The sequence below is a fragment of the Geotrypetes seraphini genome, chromosome 7, assembly GCF_902459505.1.
Source record: "Geotrypetes seraphini chromosome 7, aGeoSer1.1, whole genome shotgun sequence".
Taxonomy (NCBI): domain Eukaryota; kingdom Metazoa; phylum Chordata; class Amphibia; order Gymnophiona; family Dermophiidae; genus Geotrypetes; species Geotrypetes seraphini.
Window position 1 is genome coordinate 82,751,314 of NC_047090.1, and position 18,703 is coordinate 82,770,016.

Genomic DNA, 18,703 nt, shown 5'->3' on the forward strand with positions numbered 1-18,703 from the left:
AGTGGACTGCTGGGCAGGATGGACCTATGGTCTGACCCAGGAGCAACAATGTTTTTATGTTCTGAGAGAGTGGATTCATGTTCATGCCATTAGATAACATTACTTACTGGTGTGTCTATCCTGATGTCTAGAGAGACTAGTTGTTACAGGTAAGCAACCTTACTTTCTGTGAGTAAACATAAGACTGAATTTAAATACTGTTAATCTTCTGCCTTTTAGAAATCTTAGATTCATTTATAGGGCTGTATACATGTCATCAAGTGATCGTCCGAACAGTTAACACCCATCACTCTCCATTTCTCAGGTGCTGTTGAAACAAACATAATACAGTTATTCAAATACACTCTGTTCTTATATTACACCTGACCAGGTCTCTCTAGCTCCTCCTGGTCCTTTCCAAGTCCTCCCTTGACTCCATGATCTTCTGGTCCTCTCCCGACCCCTCATTGACCCTCCAGGTCTTCTTGCAGCTCCCAGTGCATCACCGGTCTCTCCACTGGTCACCACCAGCTCCACCTGTCCCTTTGCCAGATGCTTGCCAGATCCCCTCAGCCTTGGACCTCCACTCTTCTGGCTCTTCCTATGGGGCCACCACCAGTCCCTATGCACCCTGGCCTCTTGGGTCTCCCACTCCCTGGAAACTTCGCTGGACCCACTGCTGGTTGTCAAACTTGAGCCCCCCTTTCCCTCCCTCCCTCCTCTTCTAGGCTGTACAACTACTCCTCCTTCCACTCCCTCAGGTGTCTTTTCCTGGACACAAACATTGAGGACATTTCCAGTCTTTCAGCCAGTCTCTCCACTTTGGGCTCTTCCTGAAAACTTCCTATCTCTCAGCCACTCTTTGAGAGGACAGCCCTGTTACTCACTCCCCTGGTCTCCTTGATCACCACCAGGCCCTCTGTCGGTCATCAAACTGGGGTACCCTCTTGGTTATCCCCAGAATCTATCAACCATGCAAGCCAGTCTTAAAGGCTTACCAATAGTTAGTCCAAAGACCATTATTCCTCTCCTCAAGGGTCACCTGGCTTCTGAAGGAGCTTCTGTTCTTCTCAGCTTTCTGCTTTTCAACACCACTGTTCCCTCAGGGTGAAAGGACAGCTCCCAGCAGCCTTTACAGGATGTTATGCAACTTAGCTCCTTTCTGCTGCTCAGGCTCCCTCTTCAGGGCTGGCCAGTAACAGAGAACTTCACCCTGTCACAATACAATAAAAAATTTTCACATAGGCCCAGAATGGAAAAGTCTTTTTTTAATAAAGTCTATAATTGTTTTATATAAAGAAAGTAGACTATTATAAGTGCTTACATATTGGTCAAGAAACTCATTGTTCAAGTACTATATTTTCACACATAAAACACGCGCGTTATACGTGTTTTTACAAACCGTGCATAACCTTGCGCGTTATACGCATGAGCGCGCTATATAAAATTTTTTTTACATAGTTCCCCCCCAACGTCCGATTCCCCCCCCCTCCCCAGGACCGCTCGCAACTCCACCCTGAAGGACCGCTCGCACGCACCCGCACCCCCACCCCGAAGGACCACTCGCACGCACTCCCACCCGCACCCCCACCCTGAAGGACCGCTCGCACCCCCACAGCCTCCCGACCCCCCTCCCATCATGTAGAAGCTCCTACCAGTGTCCTGCTGCTTCCTCTTGGCGGTCCCGGCCCTTCTGTGAGCCCTGCACCTGCTGCTTCCTCTTCCGGCGGTTCACCCTTTCTCTAACATCAAGCCCTCTTGCCCCGCCGACTCCCCGACACGATCGGGGCAAGAGGGAGCTCAAGCTCTCTTGCCCCAGCCAACCGCGGCACCCCCGACACGATCGGGGCAAGAGGGAGCTCAAGCCCTCTTGCCCCCCCACATGATCGGGGCAAAAGGGAGCCCAAGCCCTCTTGTCCTGCCGACTCCCCAACTCCCCGACAATATCGGGCCAGGAGGGAGCCCAAACCCTCCTGGCCACGGCGACCCCCTACCCCCACCCCGCACTACATTACGGGCAGGAGGGATCCCAGGCCCTCCTGCCCTCGACGCAAACCCCTCCTCCCCCCAATGACCGCCCCCCCCAAGAACCTCCGACCGCCCCCCCAGCTGACCCGCGACCCCCACGACCCCCCCACCCCCTTCCCCGTACCTTTGTGTAGTTGGCCGGACAGACGGGAGCCAAACCCGCCTGTCCGGCAGGCAGCCAACGACGGAATGAAGCCGGATTGGCCCATCCGTCCCAAAGCTCCGCCTACTGGTGGGGCCTAAGGCGCTTGGGCCAATCAGAATAGGCACGGGGGCCTTAGGTCCCTCCTGGGGGTGGGGCCTTGGGCACATGGTCGGGTTGGGCCCATGTGCCTCAGGCCCCGCCCCCAGGAGGGACCTAAGGCTCCCGGGCCTATTCTGATCGGCCCAGGTGCCTTAGGCCCCACCAGTAGGCGGAGCTTTGGGACGGATGGGCCAGTCCGGCCTCTTTCCGTCGTTGGCTGCCTGCCGGACAGGCGGGTTTGGCTCCCGTCTGTCCGGCCAATTACACAAAGGTACGGGGAAAGGGGGTGGGGGTGTCGTGGGGGTCGGCCAGGGGGGTTGCAGGTCGGCTGGGGGGGCGGTTGGAGGTTCTTGGGGGGGCGGTCGATGGGGGGAGGGGGGTTTGCGTCAAGGGCAGGAGGGCCTGGGATTCCTCCTGCCGTAATGTAGTGCAGGGTGGGGGTAGGGGGTCGCTGTGGCCAGGAGGGTTTGGGCTCCCTCCTGGCCCGATATTGTCGGGGAGTTGGGGAGTCGGCGGGGCAAGAGGGCTTGGGCTCCCTTTTGCCCCGATCGTGTCGGGGTGGCAAGAGGGCTTGAGCTCCCTCTTGCCCCGATCGTGTCGGGGAGTCGGCGGGGCAAGAAGGATTGACGTTAGAGAAAGGGCGAACCGCTGGAAGAGGAAGCAGCACAGGCGCAGGGCTCACGGAAGGGCCGGGACCGCCAAGAGAAAGCAGCAGGACACCGGTAGGAGCTTCTACATGATGGGGGGGGTTCGGGAGGCTGTGGGGGTGCGAGCGGTCCTTCAGTGTGGGGGTGCGGGTGCGGGTGGAAGTGCGTGCGAGCGGTCCTTCGGGGTGGGGGTGCGAGCGGTCCTGCGGGGGGGGGAATCGGACGTCGGGGGGGCATTAGGCTTTCAGAGTGGGGACAGGACTTCAAGGGGGAGAGGAGAGTCGGGGCGGGTGAAAGGAGAATCGGGGTGGTCAGAGGAGAGTCGGGGCGGGCGAAAGGAGAGTCGGGCAGCATGTACGGTATACGGGTGTGCGCGGTATATAAAAATTTCTGTACATAAATTTGTGTTTTCCGCGCGCTATACCCGTGTGCGCGTTTTACACGGGTGCGCGTTATCTACGTGAAAATACGGTACTTATTTTGAGTGGGTTTGTATTTTGCAGAGTGTAAGGCTGATATTGCATTTCTGATTGATGGAAGCTACAATATTGGTCAGCGCAGGTTTAACCTGCAGAAGAACTTTGTTGGAAAAGTAGTTTTGATGCTGGGCATTGGAATAGATGGGCCACACGTTGGACTCGTGCAAGCCAGGTACTTAATATAGTGCATTTATTTATTTTATTGTACACACATAGGGGTAAATTCTCAAAACATCACCAAACTTCAAGTGCATGCAGCTTCTATAATAACAACAAAGGTCAGTTGTGCGCACAACTACCAATTGGTGCACTAATTTAAACCAATAATTGGCTGTTAACTCCAATTATTAAACAGCCAATTATTAAATTAAGTTGTGTATGCAACTGACTTTATTTTATAAATTGTGTGTGGGCAAGTTGGACATCCAGTTAGAGGGATAGTGCAAGAGTAAACTAAAGGAGAATCACAACAATAAAATAATACTATGGGCTCCTTTTACTAAGCTGCGATAGCGTTTTCAGCGCTATGCGGCTAGAACTAATGCTAGCTCAATGCTGGCGTTAGCATCTAGTGCGCACTAAAACCGCTATCGCAGCTTAGTAAAAGGAGCCCTATGTTTATTGTAGACTTAAAATCCCACTGAATGTAAAAATTCACAGCGGCTTACACCATAATCAATCCAATTATAAAATACAGAAAAGAACACCAACTATATAAAAGGAAGGAAACCATCATACACGATCCATACAAACTCTAAAACGTTAAAAATAAAAACATTTTTTTAAACTACAAATTGACAGTTTTTGCAGTTTCCCAAATCACATACCCTAATCAGAGAAAATAAAACAAAAATGAAAGAAAAAAAAAAAAAATTTACTCTAAGGAAATACCAAAAGTCTTTTGAAAGAAAAAAAAAGAGACTTAAATTGAGGAAAAGAAAGTTCCCCATAATTTTGCATGCTCGAGTTCAATGGTGGTCATTGCGATACAGAGCTTTCATTATCCATTTCAAGGAGGGATATTTTAACATAACTTAACATAATTTTATTTTTGTATACCGCCACAATCAAGAGAATTCTAGAAGGTTTACACAAGAGAGAAAAAACTGGACAATCAGTGAAGTACAACATTAAAAAGAGAATACAGCATAGTAACTAAAAAGTCAATAAAAGTTTAAATAAAAGCAGTAAAATTATGAATTTTTGACAAACCCTATCAAATACATGATGAGTTCAGCAGCACCTCAGACCCTGAGGAAGGTGGACCCTGAATTACCACCCAGGTTTCAGGGCAAAAGAAAAAGGGAGCACTCCAAGAAGAGTTCTTTTATCTTTTCTACCTCCCTATAACAAGTGCAACATCTGCACTCATAGGTTGGGACCTGAAAAATTACTTGGATATCTTGACAATAGGAAAAGAAGCTTATTTCCAAGGAGAGGAGTGTTGGATACTATAAACTTGACTGAGGACGACAGTGTCGGATCTTTTGAAAGATGGTACCCCTTAGGGCCTGTTTTACAAAGCTGCGCTAGCGATGCTGAGTGGTAACGGCTCCAAAGCCCATAGAGATTTAAAGGGCTTCAGGGCCGTTGCCATGCGGCAGCTGCTAGCGTGGCTTTGTAAAACAGGCTGTTAATATCATAATATCATTAAGTTCAGCCTCAAACCAAGTCTGATAGAAGCCATCACACTAGACGCACTAGAGTGCCTCATCTTCTCGGTCACAACAGAGATCTAACCTTTGCTTTGATATACAGAGTACCACACTCTTCAGTGACCATCCTAACTGACCTGCTATCCATCCTTAGCAAGCTTGTCATCACATACAACCGAGTCCTCATACTTGGAGACTTTAACTTCGCAAGCTACCCAAACAAGACTGGATTCCCAGCAGACTTCATCACTTCACTTTCAAACCTAGGCTTCCAGCAAATGGTCCCCTCGCTGACACACTCTGCAGGCCACATCCTAGACTTAATCTTTATTCAAGAAAATACACCGCTTGCCACAGGAACCCCTGACTGCATCACCAAAACTGGTACCCTGGTCTGATCAACCACATCTACACAATGAATCAACTGTCAACCAGAAGTAAACCCAACAAAAGAAAATATACAACAATGATGCTATCAACTTAGAGGATCTCTCCACAGAAACATTAAAACACAACTCTGAATCTGCTGACGAGGCTGCCGTGGACTGGCATACTGAGACAAAAACTCTATATGAAGAGCTAGCTCCAGTCAAATAGATCAAATGCTATACCCACAAATATTCCTCTCCAACGACTTAAGAACAAAGAAAAGAGAAATAAGGAGAGCAGAAAGGAAATGGTTCAAATCTAGACTTAACAGTGACAGGTCCAAATGGAAGGAACTGCATGAAAAATATAGAAAAGCCATCCTAGAGGCTTAAAAGATATACTACTCTCAACAACTATGAAAGACCCACAATAGATCAACAAACCTTTTTAAACTAACAAAAAGATACCCACAATGTCGTAAGGAGAAAACCAGTTCCTTAATACTGAACTTGACAGTGAAACGCTCTCAGACTACTTTACGGACAAAGTAGACAAAATACAATATCACCTCGACTCCACCGCGCTGCAGACATTGTCCCTCCATAACTCAGACAAGATAATTAAAGCTGCAACTGGGAACCTAAACCACTTAGAAACAGTCTCCCATGATAACATCACCAAAATACTAGACATTAATTACCCATCTGGCTTCATCCTAGACCCCTGTCCACCACGCCTCCTAGTGGCTGTAAAAGACACCTTTGTAGCCTCCATGCTTCTCATCAACATCTTTCTACAAACAGGCTTAGTTACTGCAAACTGGAAGTCAGGGGTCATCAGACTGATCTTGAAAAAACCACACTTAACCCTAATATGTCTGGCAACTTTAGACCTGTCTCCAAGATCCTGGAGAAAACAGTACTAAACCAATTACACTCCTTCATCGACAAACAAGGAGCCCTATCCTACTTCCCTTTGGGATTCAGGAAATTCCACAGTACTGAAACCAACCTCCTTGACATTGATGACTACTGGAAACACATGGATAAGGGTAATGATGTCCTTCTGGTGTTGCTGGATCTCAACGTGGCACTGGACACTTGACCATCCCCTCCTCATTACTTGACTCTCTAAAATTGGAATCCGAGACACTGCATTACAATGGTTTGCCTCCTTCCTGAACAATAGATCCCAAAGTGTACTACTCAATGATACGCGACTGAAATCAATCAAATATGGTGTTCCGCAGGGGGCTTTACTATCCCTCCTATTATTCAGTCTTTATATTAGACCTGCCCTTGACATAGCCCACAAATACCAAATAAGATTCACTCCTTCATGGATTACATCCAAGTATATCTATCACTAGGAGAAACTTGTTACTCCCAGATCACAGAACTCCTAAACTGCCTCTCAGAAATCAAAAATTGGATGTCCCTCAACAAATTACACCTAAATGCCTCCAAAACAGAACTCCTTTGGATCTCCAAAGACACTGCAACCGCACCTGTCCCTCCCTGCACTGGGACTCAACTACCATAACTGCAAAGGACTAAACATGCAGCCTAGAAATACTCCTTGAGTCCAACCTCTACCGCTTTTCAACCATATCTCTCCTATCTGCCAACCTTCCTCATTCTACCACCTGTGGCAACTCCGAAAAATAAGGAACTACTTTTCTGAGTCTGATTTCACCCAACTACTCTATGCCCTTGTCCTCTCACGCATGGACTACTGCGACGCGCTATTCATCAGACTCACAGCGAAGAACATACGGCATCTCCAGTGTGTACAAAATGTGGTAATCAGACTTTTAAAAAATCTCCGTGCCCATGACCCTGTCTCCCAGGCTTTATTGTCTGCTCACTGGCTGCCCGTAGCCAAATGTTGTGTCTTCAAGGGCCTGATACCAGCGTTCAAATCCTTGCATGACATGGTACAGGGCTACATGATGACTAAGCTTCCTCTGTAAGTGCTGAACATGCCCCTCCACTTCCAGGATGAAATACACCTTAAAACATCCCCTGGTTGTACCCTTCAACTGCAAACCATCAAACAACATTCCTACTCCCACTTCATACTGAGCCACTGGAATCAACTGCCCCTGCAGATCAGATTCCTTGAAGGACTTCTGAACTTTAGGAAAGCAATAAAAACATACCTTTTCACCTAACTCTCCTGACCACAACCGATGGATTACAAAGAAATGTATATTGGTACTAGGATTCTCAGCATGTGTCACTTTAGGATAAAAACTTGCATTGAGAAATCTTGCACTGTAACAATATATCTTTTTTTTTTTTTTAATTCTTTATTCATTTTTAAACTTTCAACAAGTGTACAATATAAGTAATACATAGATTTACTAAGAACACTTGATAAATCTATCAAGATAATAACAAATGTATATATATCTAAACCCTTCTCCCCCCCTCCCTTTCCATACAATTTACTTAATTGAATCAATCTTTATCATAGTTCTTTTTACCTTTTTCTTCATTTATACAATCCCTCCCCTTTCCCTTACATTCATAAATAATGTTAATAAAATGGTGTTTATTCATTACAAAACAATGTCAATGGCTCCCATATTTCATTAAACCTTTTATAATTTCCATTTTGTATTGCTATTGAACGTTCCATTTTGTATAGATGACACAGTGAATTCCACCAGAAATTAAAGTTAAGCCTGCTGTGGTCCTTCCAATTGGTAGTGATATGTTGTATGGCAACCCCTGTCATAATCAATAAAAGTTTGTTATTACTTGCCGATATCTGACTCTTTTTCCTCATAGACATGCCAAATATCACAGTATCATAAGTTAATGCTACAGGATTTTCTAATAAAGAATTTATTTGATCCCAGATCGAATTCCAAAAGGTTAATATGTAGGGACAAAAAAATAAAAGATGATCCAAAGTCCCTACATCAAGCTTACAATGCCAGCATCTATTAGACAATGAACTATTTAATTTATTTAATCTAACAGGGGTCCAAAATGATCTATGCAAAAGAAAAAAACAAGTTTGTCTCATAGATGCTGACATTGTACATCTTATTCTCCAAGACCAAATTTGTGGCCATTGAGATGCTGAAATTTGATGCCTAATCTCAATGCTCCAAATATCCCTAAGACCATTTTTAGGTTTTTTATTAACCAATTCACTAATGACTTTATACCACTGTGCGGCCTGGTGTCCCAGAAAATCTGCCTGGAAGCATAAAAATTCCATGCTATATTGAGAATTTAGATTTTTCCATTCAGGGAACCCTGCCTGAATGGCCTGCTTCAATTGCAACCATTTATAGAATTGTGATTTATTCAGTTCAAATTTATTTTGCAATTGTGTAAACTCAAGCATATTTCCATTTGAAATAACATCATTTAAAGATCGTACTCCTGCATTTAACCAATGCTTCCAGACAATTTTAGATCCGCCAATTTGAATCTTGGAGTTTAGCCATATGGATTGATTTGTTGATTTATTAATAGGAATTTCAGTTAAATTACTTATATATCTCAGAGTTTTCCATGTATCTAATAAAATTTTATTTTCTTTATACAATCTGGGCATCTTGATACTGAGAATGTGACAAAGATGTAAAGGAGACAGGAGGCGCCATTCCAAATATAACCAATCTGGAGTGTACTCAATGAGATCTGGGAGGATCCAATACATACCTTGACGTAAAATATAGGCTTGATGATACCTATAAAAATTTGGGAAATTTACCCCACCCTCCTTAATTGATTTCTGTAAAGATACCAAAGCAATTCTAGGAGTTTTGCCAAGCCAAACAAACTTAATAATCATTGAATTCAATTTTTTATAAAAAGAATTTTGGAAAAATACCGGAATCATACACATTTGATAGCAAACCACAGGCAATACCATCATTTTTATAGTTTGAACTCTCCCCCACCAAGATATATGTCACGGATTCCATTGTTCACATAATTCCGAAACCTTTTTTAATAAAAGTTTTTCATTTTCTTTTACTGTATCTTCTATTGAATTTTTAATCCAAATTCCTAAATATTTTAATCCATCCTCTTTCCAAACAAAAGGAAATGAATCAAACATAGATTTTATGCAATGTACATTAAGCGAAAGTATTTCAGATTTATTCCAATTGATTTTATATCCTGAAAACATTCCAAACCTTTCAATCAATTCTAACAAACACGGTATAGCTGAACCTGGATTGCGCAAATATAATAAAATATCATCCGCATAAGCAGATAATTTGTATTCCCATTCTTTCAGGGGAATACCCTGTATCCCCTTTGTCTGATTAATAGCTATCAATAAGGGTTCTAACACAATATCAAACAGTAAAGGAGATAGAGGACATCCCTGTCTAACTCCTCTATGTAGTTTAAAACTTTCAGATAAATTATTATTAATGTATAATCTTGCCATAGGGGAGCTATACAAAGTTTTAATCATTTGAACAAAACCAGGACCTATACCAAACCAATCCAAAGCCTGATACATGAATGACCATTCTACCCTATCAAAAGCTTTTTCTTTGGGACATTGCTGAAACAAGGCTGCCCTGTGAACTTCTAAAAGCTAAGTTACTCAGATTTTCATATTTCAGCATTTCATATTTCAGCTTTTCACTGGTTTTCAGCATTATATCTGCTTAATTTCTCTTCTCCTCCCTGTTTCTTACTAAAAAAAAAATATAAAAAAAAGCACAAAAAAATCCTTCTCTTTCCTCTGTTAAATCTTATTTCCTCTTCCTGCAGTTTTGTTTAAAATACTGTGTTTTAGGTGGTATAGAGCCTATATTTCTGGTGCCTGTGGCTCAGGGTGACTAAAGTAGGGAAAATCCTGTGTTTTAGGGTAGCACTGATAGAACCTGCAGTTTTGTTTAAAATACTGTGTTTTAGGTGGTATAGAGCCTATATTTCTGCCTTACTAGTAGTCTTACTTATAGTCCCACCAACCCCAGGGACCACTATTCATATATAGAGACCCATATAATCAGGACTTCACAACCAATCAAGATGACCTTTATTCTATGCAATCACTGTGGTGCTTTAATTCCAAGACATACTATTTGGAGGCTTAAGGCTTGCCCCATCTGTCTTCAACTTGCCAGTATTAAGGAGGAGCTCTGTAAACTTAAACAGGAATTGAATACAATTAAAGCAGCTTCCATCACTCCACAAAATCATACCAACTTACCACCTCTACCTCAAAGAATAAAACAACCCAGGAACAAATGGGTCACAGTAGGCTCAGGAAGACTGCGACATGTAACACAGAAACATCCACCTTCACTAATATTACCTCTACAGAATTCCTTCGCTCCACTAGTGCACTGCGATACTCAGGAAAACAGAAGGGAGGTGGGACTGGAACCAATGAAAGAAACTCAAGAGAACAAGAGCACCCTAAGTACAAATAAAAAAGCCAAAAACAGAAAACTATTACTGTTGGGAGATTCCATCATCAGAGGCATTAACCTTGGAACACAGGGCGAGGAGTCCAAAATAGTGAAATGTCTTCCAGGATCCTCAGCTACCAGGAGTTCCAGGCAAATACTGACTATAATTAAGGAAGAAACTAAGGATTTTAACACTGATGTTGTTATCCATCTGGGAACAAATGACCTGGCCAACAGCTCCACACTTGCAGCACAGAAAGCTTTTCGGGAGCTTGGTGAGGGCGTGAAACCTTTTGTAAAGACTTTAGCTTTTTCTGAAATACTGCCTGCATATGGAAAAGGAGAGCAAAGAATGAAAAACACAGAGGACTTTAATAGATGGCTCAGAGCCTGGTGTCATCAAGAAGGCTTCAGGTACATAGGAGGATGGGGAAATACATGGAAGGACAAGAAGCTATATTGCACTGATGGGCTACATATTACTACAGCAGGAAAAAGAAACCTTGCAGAGAAATTTAGACAATATTTTTCTAGGCATTTAAACTAGAAGGTGGGGGTGGTGTATGTAGAGACCACCCCCGGCAAAAGAAAAGATGTGATAGTAGTAAAGGCTGCAACAAAAGCAATATCAGCAACTCATTTCTTAGTATTGCAGCGGAAAGTGAAACGACACAAAAATCCATACGAAAAAGGAGATTATCGCTGAAAAATAGCTGGAAAGCGATGACCACAAATGCTCGCAGTCTAAGCAACAAAGTTCATGATCTGCAAGCCCTGATATTAGAGGCAGATCTAGATATTGTTGCTATCACAGAGACATGGTTCAGTGAATCACATGGATGGGATGCAAACATACCGGGATATAATCTTTTTAGGAAGGACAGAGATGGTCATAAAGGTGGAGGAGTAGCTCTCTATGTAAAGATCAATATCCAAGCGACCGAAATGCAAGGGACCTGGGGAGAGGAAGAAGCGATATGGATTGCTCTGATGGAACTTCTATCTACGTGGGTGTAGTCTACAGACCTCCGACTCAATCGCAGCAAATTGATAAGGATCTGATTGTGGATATCCAAAAGTTTGGAAGGAAAGAGGAGGTTCTGCTGTTGGGAGATTTCAACCTGCCGGATGCGGACTGGAATGTTCCGACTGCGGAATCGGAAAGAAGTAGGGAGATTGTGGATGCCTTTCAAGAGGCTCTGCTCAGACAAATGGTGACGGAACCCACAAGGGAAAAAGCGATATTGGATCTGGTCCTCACAAATGGAGAGAGTATATCTAATGTTCGAGTGGGTGCTCACCTGGGTAGTAGCGATCATCAAACGGTTTGGTTTGATATAACGGCTAAAGTGGAGAGCGGCCGCACGATACTTAAAGTCCTAGATTTCAAACGTACGGACTTTAATGCAATGGGAAAGTACCTGAAGAAAGAGCTGTTAGGATGGGAGGACATAAGAGAAGTGGAAAGACAGTGGTCTAAGCTGAAAGGAGCGATAAAAATGGCTACGGACCTTTATGTGAAGAAAATCAATAAAAACAAGAGAAAAAGGAAGCCGATATGGTTCTCCAACCTAGTGGCTGAGAAAATAAAGGCGAAAGAGTTGGCGTTCATGAAATATAAAAAAACCCAAGAAGAGGAGAGCAGAAAGGACTACAGGGTGAAACTGAAAGAAGCCAAGAGAGAGATACGTTTAGCGAAGGCACAGGCGGAAGAACAAATGGCTAAAAATGTAAAAAAGGGAGATAAAAATTTTTTCAGATATATTAGTGAAAGGAGGAAGATAAAAAATGGAATTGCTAGGCTAAAAGATGCTGGGAACAAATATGTGGAGAGTGATGAGGAGAAAGCAAATGTGCTAAACAAATACTTCTGTTCTGTGTTCACAGAAGAAAATCCTGGAGAAGGACCGAGATTGTCTGGCAAAGTTACACGAGAAAATGGAGTAGATTCTGCGCCGTTCACGGAGGAGGGTGTTTATGAGCAACTTGAAAAACTGAAAGTGGACAAAGCGATGGGACCAGACGGGATCCATCCCAGGATACTAAGGGAACTCAGAGAGGTTCTGGCGAGTCCTATTAAAGACTTGTTCAACAAATCTCTGGAGACGGGAGTGATTCCTGGGGATTGGAGGAGAGCGGATGTGGTCCCTATTCATAAAAGTGGTCACAGGGATGAAGCAGGAAACTACAGGCCGGTGAGCCTCACTTCAGTTGTTGGAAAAATAATGGAAGTGTTGCTGAAAGAAAGGATAGTGTATTTCCTTGAATCTAATGGGTTACAGGATCCGAGGCAACATGGCTTTACAAAAGGTAAATCGTGCCAAACGAACCTGATTGAATTTTTTGATTGGGTGACCAGAGAGCTGGATCAAGGACATATGCTAGATGTAATTTACTTGGATTTCAGCAAAGCCTTTGATACAGTTCCTCATAGGAGGCTGTTGAACAAACTTGAAGGGCTGAAGTTAGGACCCAAAGTGGTGAACTGGGTCAGAAACTGGCTATCGGACAGACGCCAGAGGGTGGTGGTTAATGGAAGTCGCTCGAAGGAAGGAAAGGTGACTAGTGGAGTCCCTCAGGGTTCGGTGCTGGGGCCAATCCTGTTCAATATGTATGTAAGTGACATTGCTGAAGGGCTAGAAGGAAAAGTGTGCCTTTTTGCAGATGATACCAAGATTTGTAATAGAGTAGACACCGAAGAGGGAGTGGAAAATATGAAAAAGGATCTGCAAAAGTTAGAGGAATGGTCTAATGCCTGGCAACTAAAATTCAATGCAAAGAAATGCAGAGTAATGCATTTGGGGATTAATAATAGGAAGGAACCGTATATGCTGGGAGGAGAGAAGCTGATATGCACGGACGGAGAGAGGGACCTTGGGGTGATAGTGTCCGAAGATCTAAAGGCGAAAAAACAGTGTGATAAGGCAGTGGCTGCTGCCAGAAGGATTCTGGGCTGTATAAAGAGAGGCGTAGTCAGTAGAAGGAAGAAGGTGTTGATGCCCCTGTACAGGTCATTGGTGAGGCCCCACTTGGAGTATTGTGTTCAGTTTTGGAGACCGTATCTGGCGAAAGACATAAGAAGACTTGAGGCGGTCCAGAGGAGGGCGACGAAAATGATAGGAGGCTTGCGCCAGAAGACGTATGAGGAGAGACTGGAAGACCTGAATATGTATACCCTAGAGGAAAGGAGAGACAGGGGAGATATGATTCAGACGTTCAAATACTTAAAGGGTATTAACGTAGAACAAAATCTTTTCCAGAGAAAGGAAAATGGTAAAACCAGAGGACATAATTTGAGGTTGAGGGGTGGTAGATTCAGGGGCAATGTTAGGAAATTCTACTTTACGGAGAGGGTGGTGGATGCCTGGAATGCGCTCCCGAGAGAGGTGGTGGAGAGTAAAACTGTGACTGAGTTCAAAGAAGCGTGGGATGAACACAGAAGATTTAGAATCAGAAAATAATATTAAATATTGAACTAGGCCAGTTACTGGGCAGACTTGCACGGTCTGTGTCTGTATATGGCCGTTTGGTGGAGGATGGGCTGGGGAGGGCTTCAATGGCTGGGAGGGTGTAGATGGGCTGGAGTAAGTCTTAACAGAGATTTTGGCAGTTGGAACTCAAGCACAGTACCGGGTAAAGCTTTGGATTCTCGCCCAGAAAAAGCTAAGAAGAAAAAAAAAAAAAAAAAATTTTAAATTGAATCAGGTTGGGCAGACTGGATGGACCATTCGGGTCTTTATCTGCCATCATCTACTATGTTACTATGTTATCTAAAGATAGAGCAAAAGCTGGTTCATTCATCATTTTAGTTAAATTTAAAGTATGAAATGCCAATCTTGTATTGTTAGAAGAATGTTTGTTAGCAATGAAACCCGTTTGATGTACATCAATTATGTAAGGGAGAGCCTTTGCCAATCTTAATGCCAGTGCTTTAGCCAATAATTTTTCATCCACATTAATTAATGATATTGGCCTGTAATTCGAAACCAAAGTGGGATCTTTATTTGGCTTTGGCAAAACAATCACCACAGATTCTGCCATGGTACTTTTAATACAAACTTTATTAAGTTGGAACTGATATAATTTTAGTAAATAGGGTAATAAAGAATTTTGAAATGTTTTATAGAATTCCACAGTAAAACCATCCCCACCTGGAGCGGATCCAACTCTAAGAGACTTCAATGCTGTTTCTAATTCTTTTAATGATATAGGTTCTTCTAAACTTCTTTTTATATGATCAGGAAGTTTTGGACCCTCAAGAAGATTTAAAAATTCCATACCTTTTTGAACTTTATCATCAGAAGACTCGGAAGAATACAACTTTTTGTAAAAAGCCAAAAATTGATTTAAAATATTACTAATTTGATTATGCATATTTCCTTTCTCATCTTTTATTGCAATTATTTTTATTCTTCTCTTCTTTGCTTTAAGATAATTTGCAAGTAAACTTCCTGCCTTATTGGATTTTCCATAATACAAGGTTTGCGAAGAAAACAAATCTTTCCTTGCCATTTTTGAAGAAATTTCATTATATTTACCCTTAGCCTTTAATAAAGCTTGCAAATTTTCATGATTCCATTTATCAATTAATTTGGACTCCAGCAGTTTAATTTCTTTTTCCAAATCCGAAAATTGTTTAATAAGTTGTTCTTTAATATATGCAGAATAAGAAATAATATTACCTCTTATAGTAGCTTTAAATGCATCCCATAAAATTTCCGTATTAATATCTGCTGAAGTATTTATTTGGAAAAATTCCAAAATTTTTAATTTAATTTCTTCAAGAAAAGTTGAATCCGAAACCAATGCATTATCAAACCTCCATAATGATCTATTATGTTCACTATTATCTAGTGTAAGTGTAATCCACACTCCTCCATGATCATAAGAACATAAGAAGCGCCATCTCCGGATCAGACCTTCGGTCCAACAAGTCCGGTGATCCGCACACGCGGAGGCCCTGCCAGGTATACACCTGGCTTATTTTATAGCCAAAAAACAGCAAGGGAATATATTTATCCAAGGTGATGCTTATAAATCACTGTTGTACTAATCACCTTTGTTTTACTTCAAGCACTAATTTCAACACAAGGCTGATGTGGTTAAGTGAACACTCAGACCCACAGCTGAGGTCCGGTGAAACAAGTTCACGGGGCAGCTGTTAAGGAGACCATCATTACATTACATTACATTACATTAGGGATTTCTATTCCGCCTGTGCCTTGCGGTTCTAGGCGGATTACAATATAGAAGATGTCTGGGCAATTCCAGTAGAATTACATTACAGGATAAGAGTAGATTACAGGAACAGTAAAGAATTATGATACAACAATTTAACAGAATGGTACATAACACAGAGGATAATACATGTCACAGAAGATAATACAAATCACAGGAGATAATATATATCGATTGAATCAAGTTAAATCAGGTGTAGTGTAGAAGAGTTACAGTACATTCTAAATCACAGACAAGGAGATACTATAGGTGGGTATTTCTGAAGGTGTTGATTGGGAACTCGTTGGGAGGAGGTTAGAGTGATGGGAGATATTTTTTGAACAATAGTGTTTTTATTTCTTTACGGAAATCTTTTATGTCTGTTGTTTTGATCAGTAGTTCTAAGATGTCAGAGTCGATTTTAGCTGCCTGTGTCCCTAGAAGGTTGTCGTAAAGTTTCTTACGACGAGTTCCGTTGAGAGGTGGGAAGGTGAAGATGTTCTGCGTTCTCCTTCTTCTGGGTGAGAGGTAGTAGTGAAAGCGGTTGTTTAGGTAACTAGGTGCCGTGCCGTGGGTTACTTTGAAAATGAGACAGTAGAGTTTGAATTGTATTCTTGCTCTTATTGGTAGCCAGTGAGATTCTAAGTATGCATTAGTAATGTGGTCATGTTTGCTGAGTGAGTATATGAGTCTGAGGGCTGTGTTCTGGATGGTCTGCAGTTTTTTTATTGTGTTGATAGGGCAAGGTAAGTAAAGGCTGTTGCAGTAGTCTACAATGCTCAGCACAAGAGATTGGACAATGATCCAGAATTGGTCTTTATTAAAAAATTTTCTGATTTTTCTTAGATTTCGCATTGTGAAGAATGCTTTTTGGGTGATTTTATGAATTTGTGTTTGCATTGTGCAGCATCTGTCTAGATGTATACCCAGGATTTTGAGGGAGTTTTTAGGCGTCCTGTGGAGGTTGGATTGTGGATGTCGAAAGGAAGGAGGATGGTTATGTCGTCCGCATAGCTGAAGGAAGTAATATTTAGGGTGTCCAGGGTGGTGCCTAGGGAAGCTATGAATAGGTTGAAGAGTGTGGGAGAGAGGGGAGAGCCTTGTGGCACTCCGCATGGATTGGTCCATGGTTCTGATAGAATGTCTTTTGATTTGACTCTATATGTTCTAGTTTTAAGGAAGCCTTGGAACCAATTGTGAACTTTTCCTGAAATTCCAATTGCGTCTAGTATCTGGAGAAGTATGGAATGGTCCACCAGATCGAATGCAGCCGAGAGATCAAATTGGATGATTAGCAGTCTGTGTCCTTGGCTGAGGTGTCTTCGAGCTATGTCTAGTAAAGATACCAGAAGAGTTTCTGTACTGTGGTTGGTTCTGAATCCGGATTGGGATGGATGTAGGATGTTGTGGGCATCTAGGTACATGGACAGTTGTTGTGCTACTAGCCCTTCTATTATTTTGACGTATGTTGGAATTGAAGCGATTGGTCTGTAGTTCGATGGGCTGTCTATTAGACCTTTGGGGTCTTTCAGTATAGGCGTAACTATGATTTCACCAAGGTCAGGTGGGAACTGGCCTTCCCTGAGTGTGGTTTGCAGCCATAATGTGTAGCTAGCTCTGAAGTTGGTGGAAGCTGTTGCTAGTAGGTATGGTGGGCAGTTGTTCAGATCACATGAGGATTTGCAATATTTTCTGTATAGCCTGTCCAGATCAGACCACTGGATTGTGGGGAAGTCGGTCCAGGATCTGTCTGCTGATATGGACTCATCTGTTATGGGTTTTATTAGAATCTCGTCTATGTTGTTTTGTGAGTTATTGAATGTTGTTCTGATTGAGATGATTTTATTTTTGAAGTGGTCTGCTAATTGGGAGGCTGTAGGTGTTAGGTTTCCCTGGGTGACTAGGCATGGTTTGGTGTCGGTAAGGGTTTTTACTAGGTTGAAAAGTTTTTTTGTGTCTGGTTTGTCGGTGCCTATGAGGTTGGAGTAATAGTCTTTACGTTTTTCCTTCAGTTTGATTTTGTATTGCTTGATTTGGATTTTCCATTCTGTTTTAGTGTTATCTTGTTTCTGTTTTAACCATGCCCTTTCTAGTTGTCTACATTTCCTTTTTAGTTGTAGGAGTTCGATGTCAAACCATTTGTCTGATTGTCTACATATTTTATTTTTTGCTTTTAGTGGTACTAGTTTATTCAAGGTCGATTCGCTGAGAGACCGCCAGGTGTTTATGAATTCACTAGGGTTGCTGGAAACTAATGCTGGGTCCACTGCGCTCCAGAATGTGTTGGGGTCGATTTTCTGTCTGATCATAAAGCTTGTTTTGGGAGGAGTGGGTTTATTTTTGTTTTGCTGCCATTTGATGGTGAAATTGTATTTATAGTGGTCCGACCATAGGGTGGGTTGCCAAGCGCCGTTGGTGATTTGGATGTTTTGTGTATTGAGGTTTGGGGATGAGTATGCTGCAATATCGAGTTGATGACCTTTTTCGTGTGTTGGTTCAGGATTGAGGATCTGGTACGATAGGGTATTGAGGTATGATAGAATATCTACTACTTGTTTGGAGGTGTGGTCTTCTAGGTGGAGGTTTAAATCACCAAGGATCAGATTATTTGTAGAGGAAAGAGAGTTCTGGAGGATGAACTCTTCTAGGTCTTGTTTGGTGGTATTCCATTTTCCTGGGGTGAT

The 18,703-nt window shown here is 42.6% G+C and overlaps 1 protein-coding gene across 3 annotated transcripts in view; it reads left to right on the plus strand.

The window, feature by feature from the left end:
- The window catches only part of COCH (cochlin), a 179,234-nt gene that overhangs the window by 105,119 nt on the left and 55,412 nt on the right, over positions 1-18,703 (plus strand). For all 3 annotated transcript variants that reach the window (XM_033953042.1, XM_033953041.1, XM_033953043.1), the window contains one exon: positions 3,402-3,549. In XM_033953042.1, the coding sequence (XP_033808933.1) occupies positions 3,402-3,549 (148 nt within the window). The remainder of the gene's footprint in view (positions 1-3,401; positions 3,550-18,703) is intronic.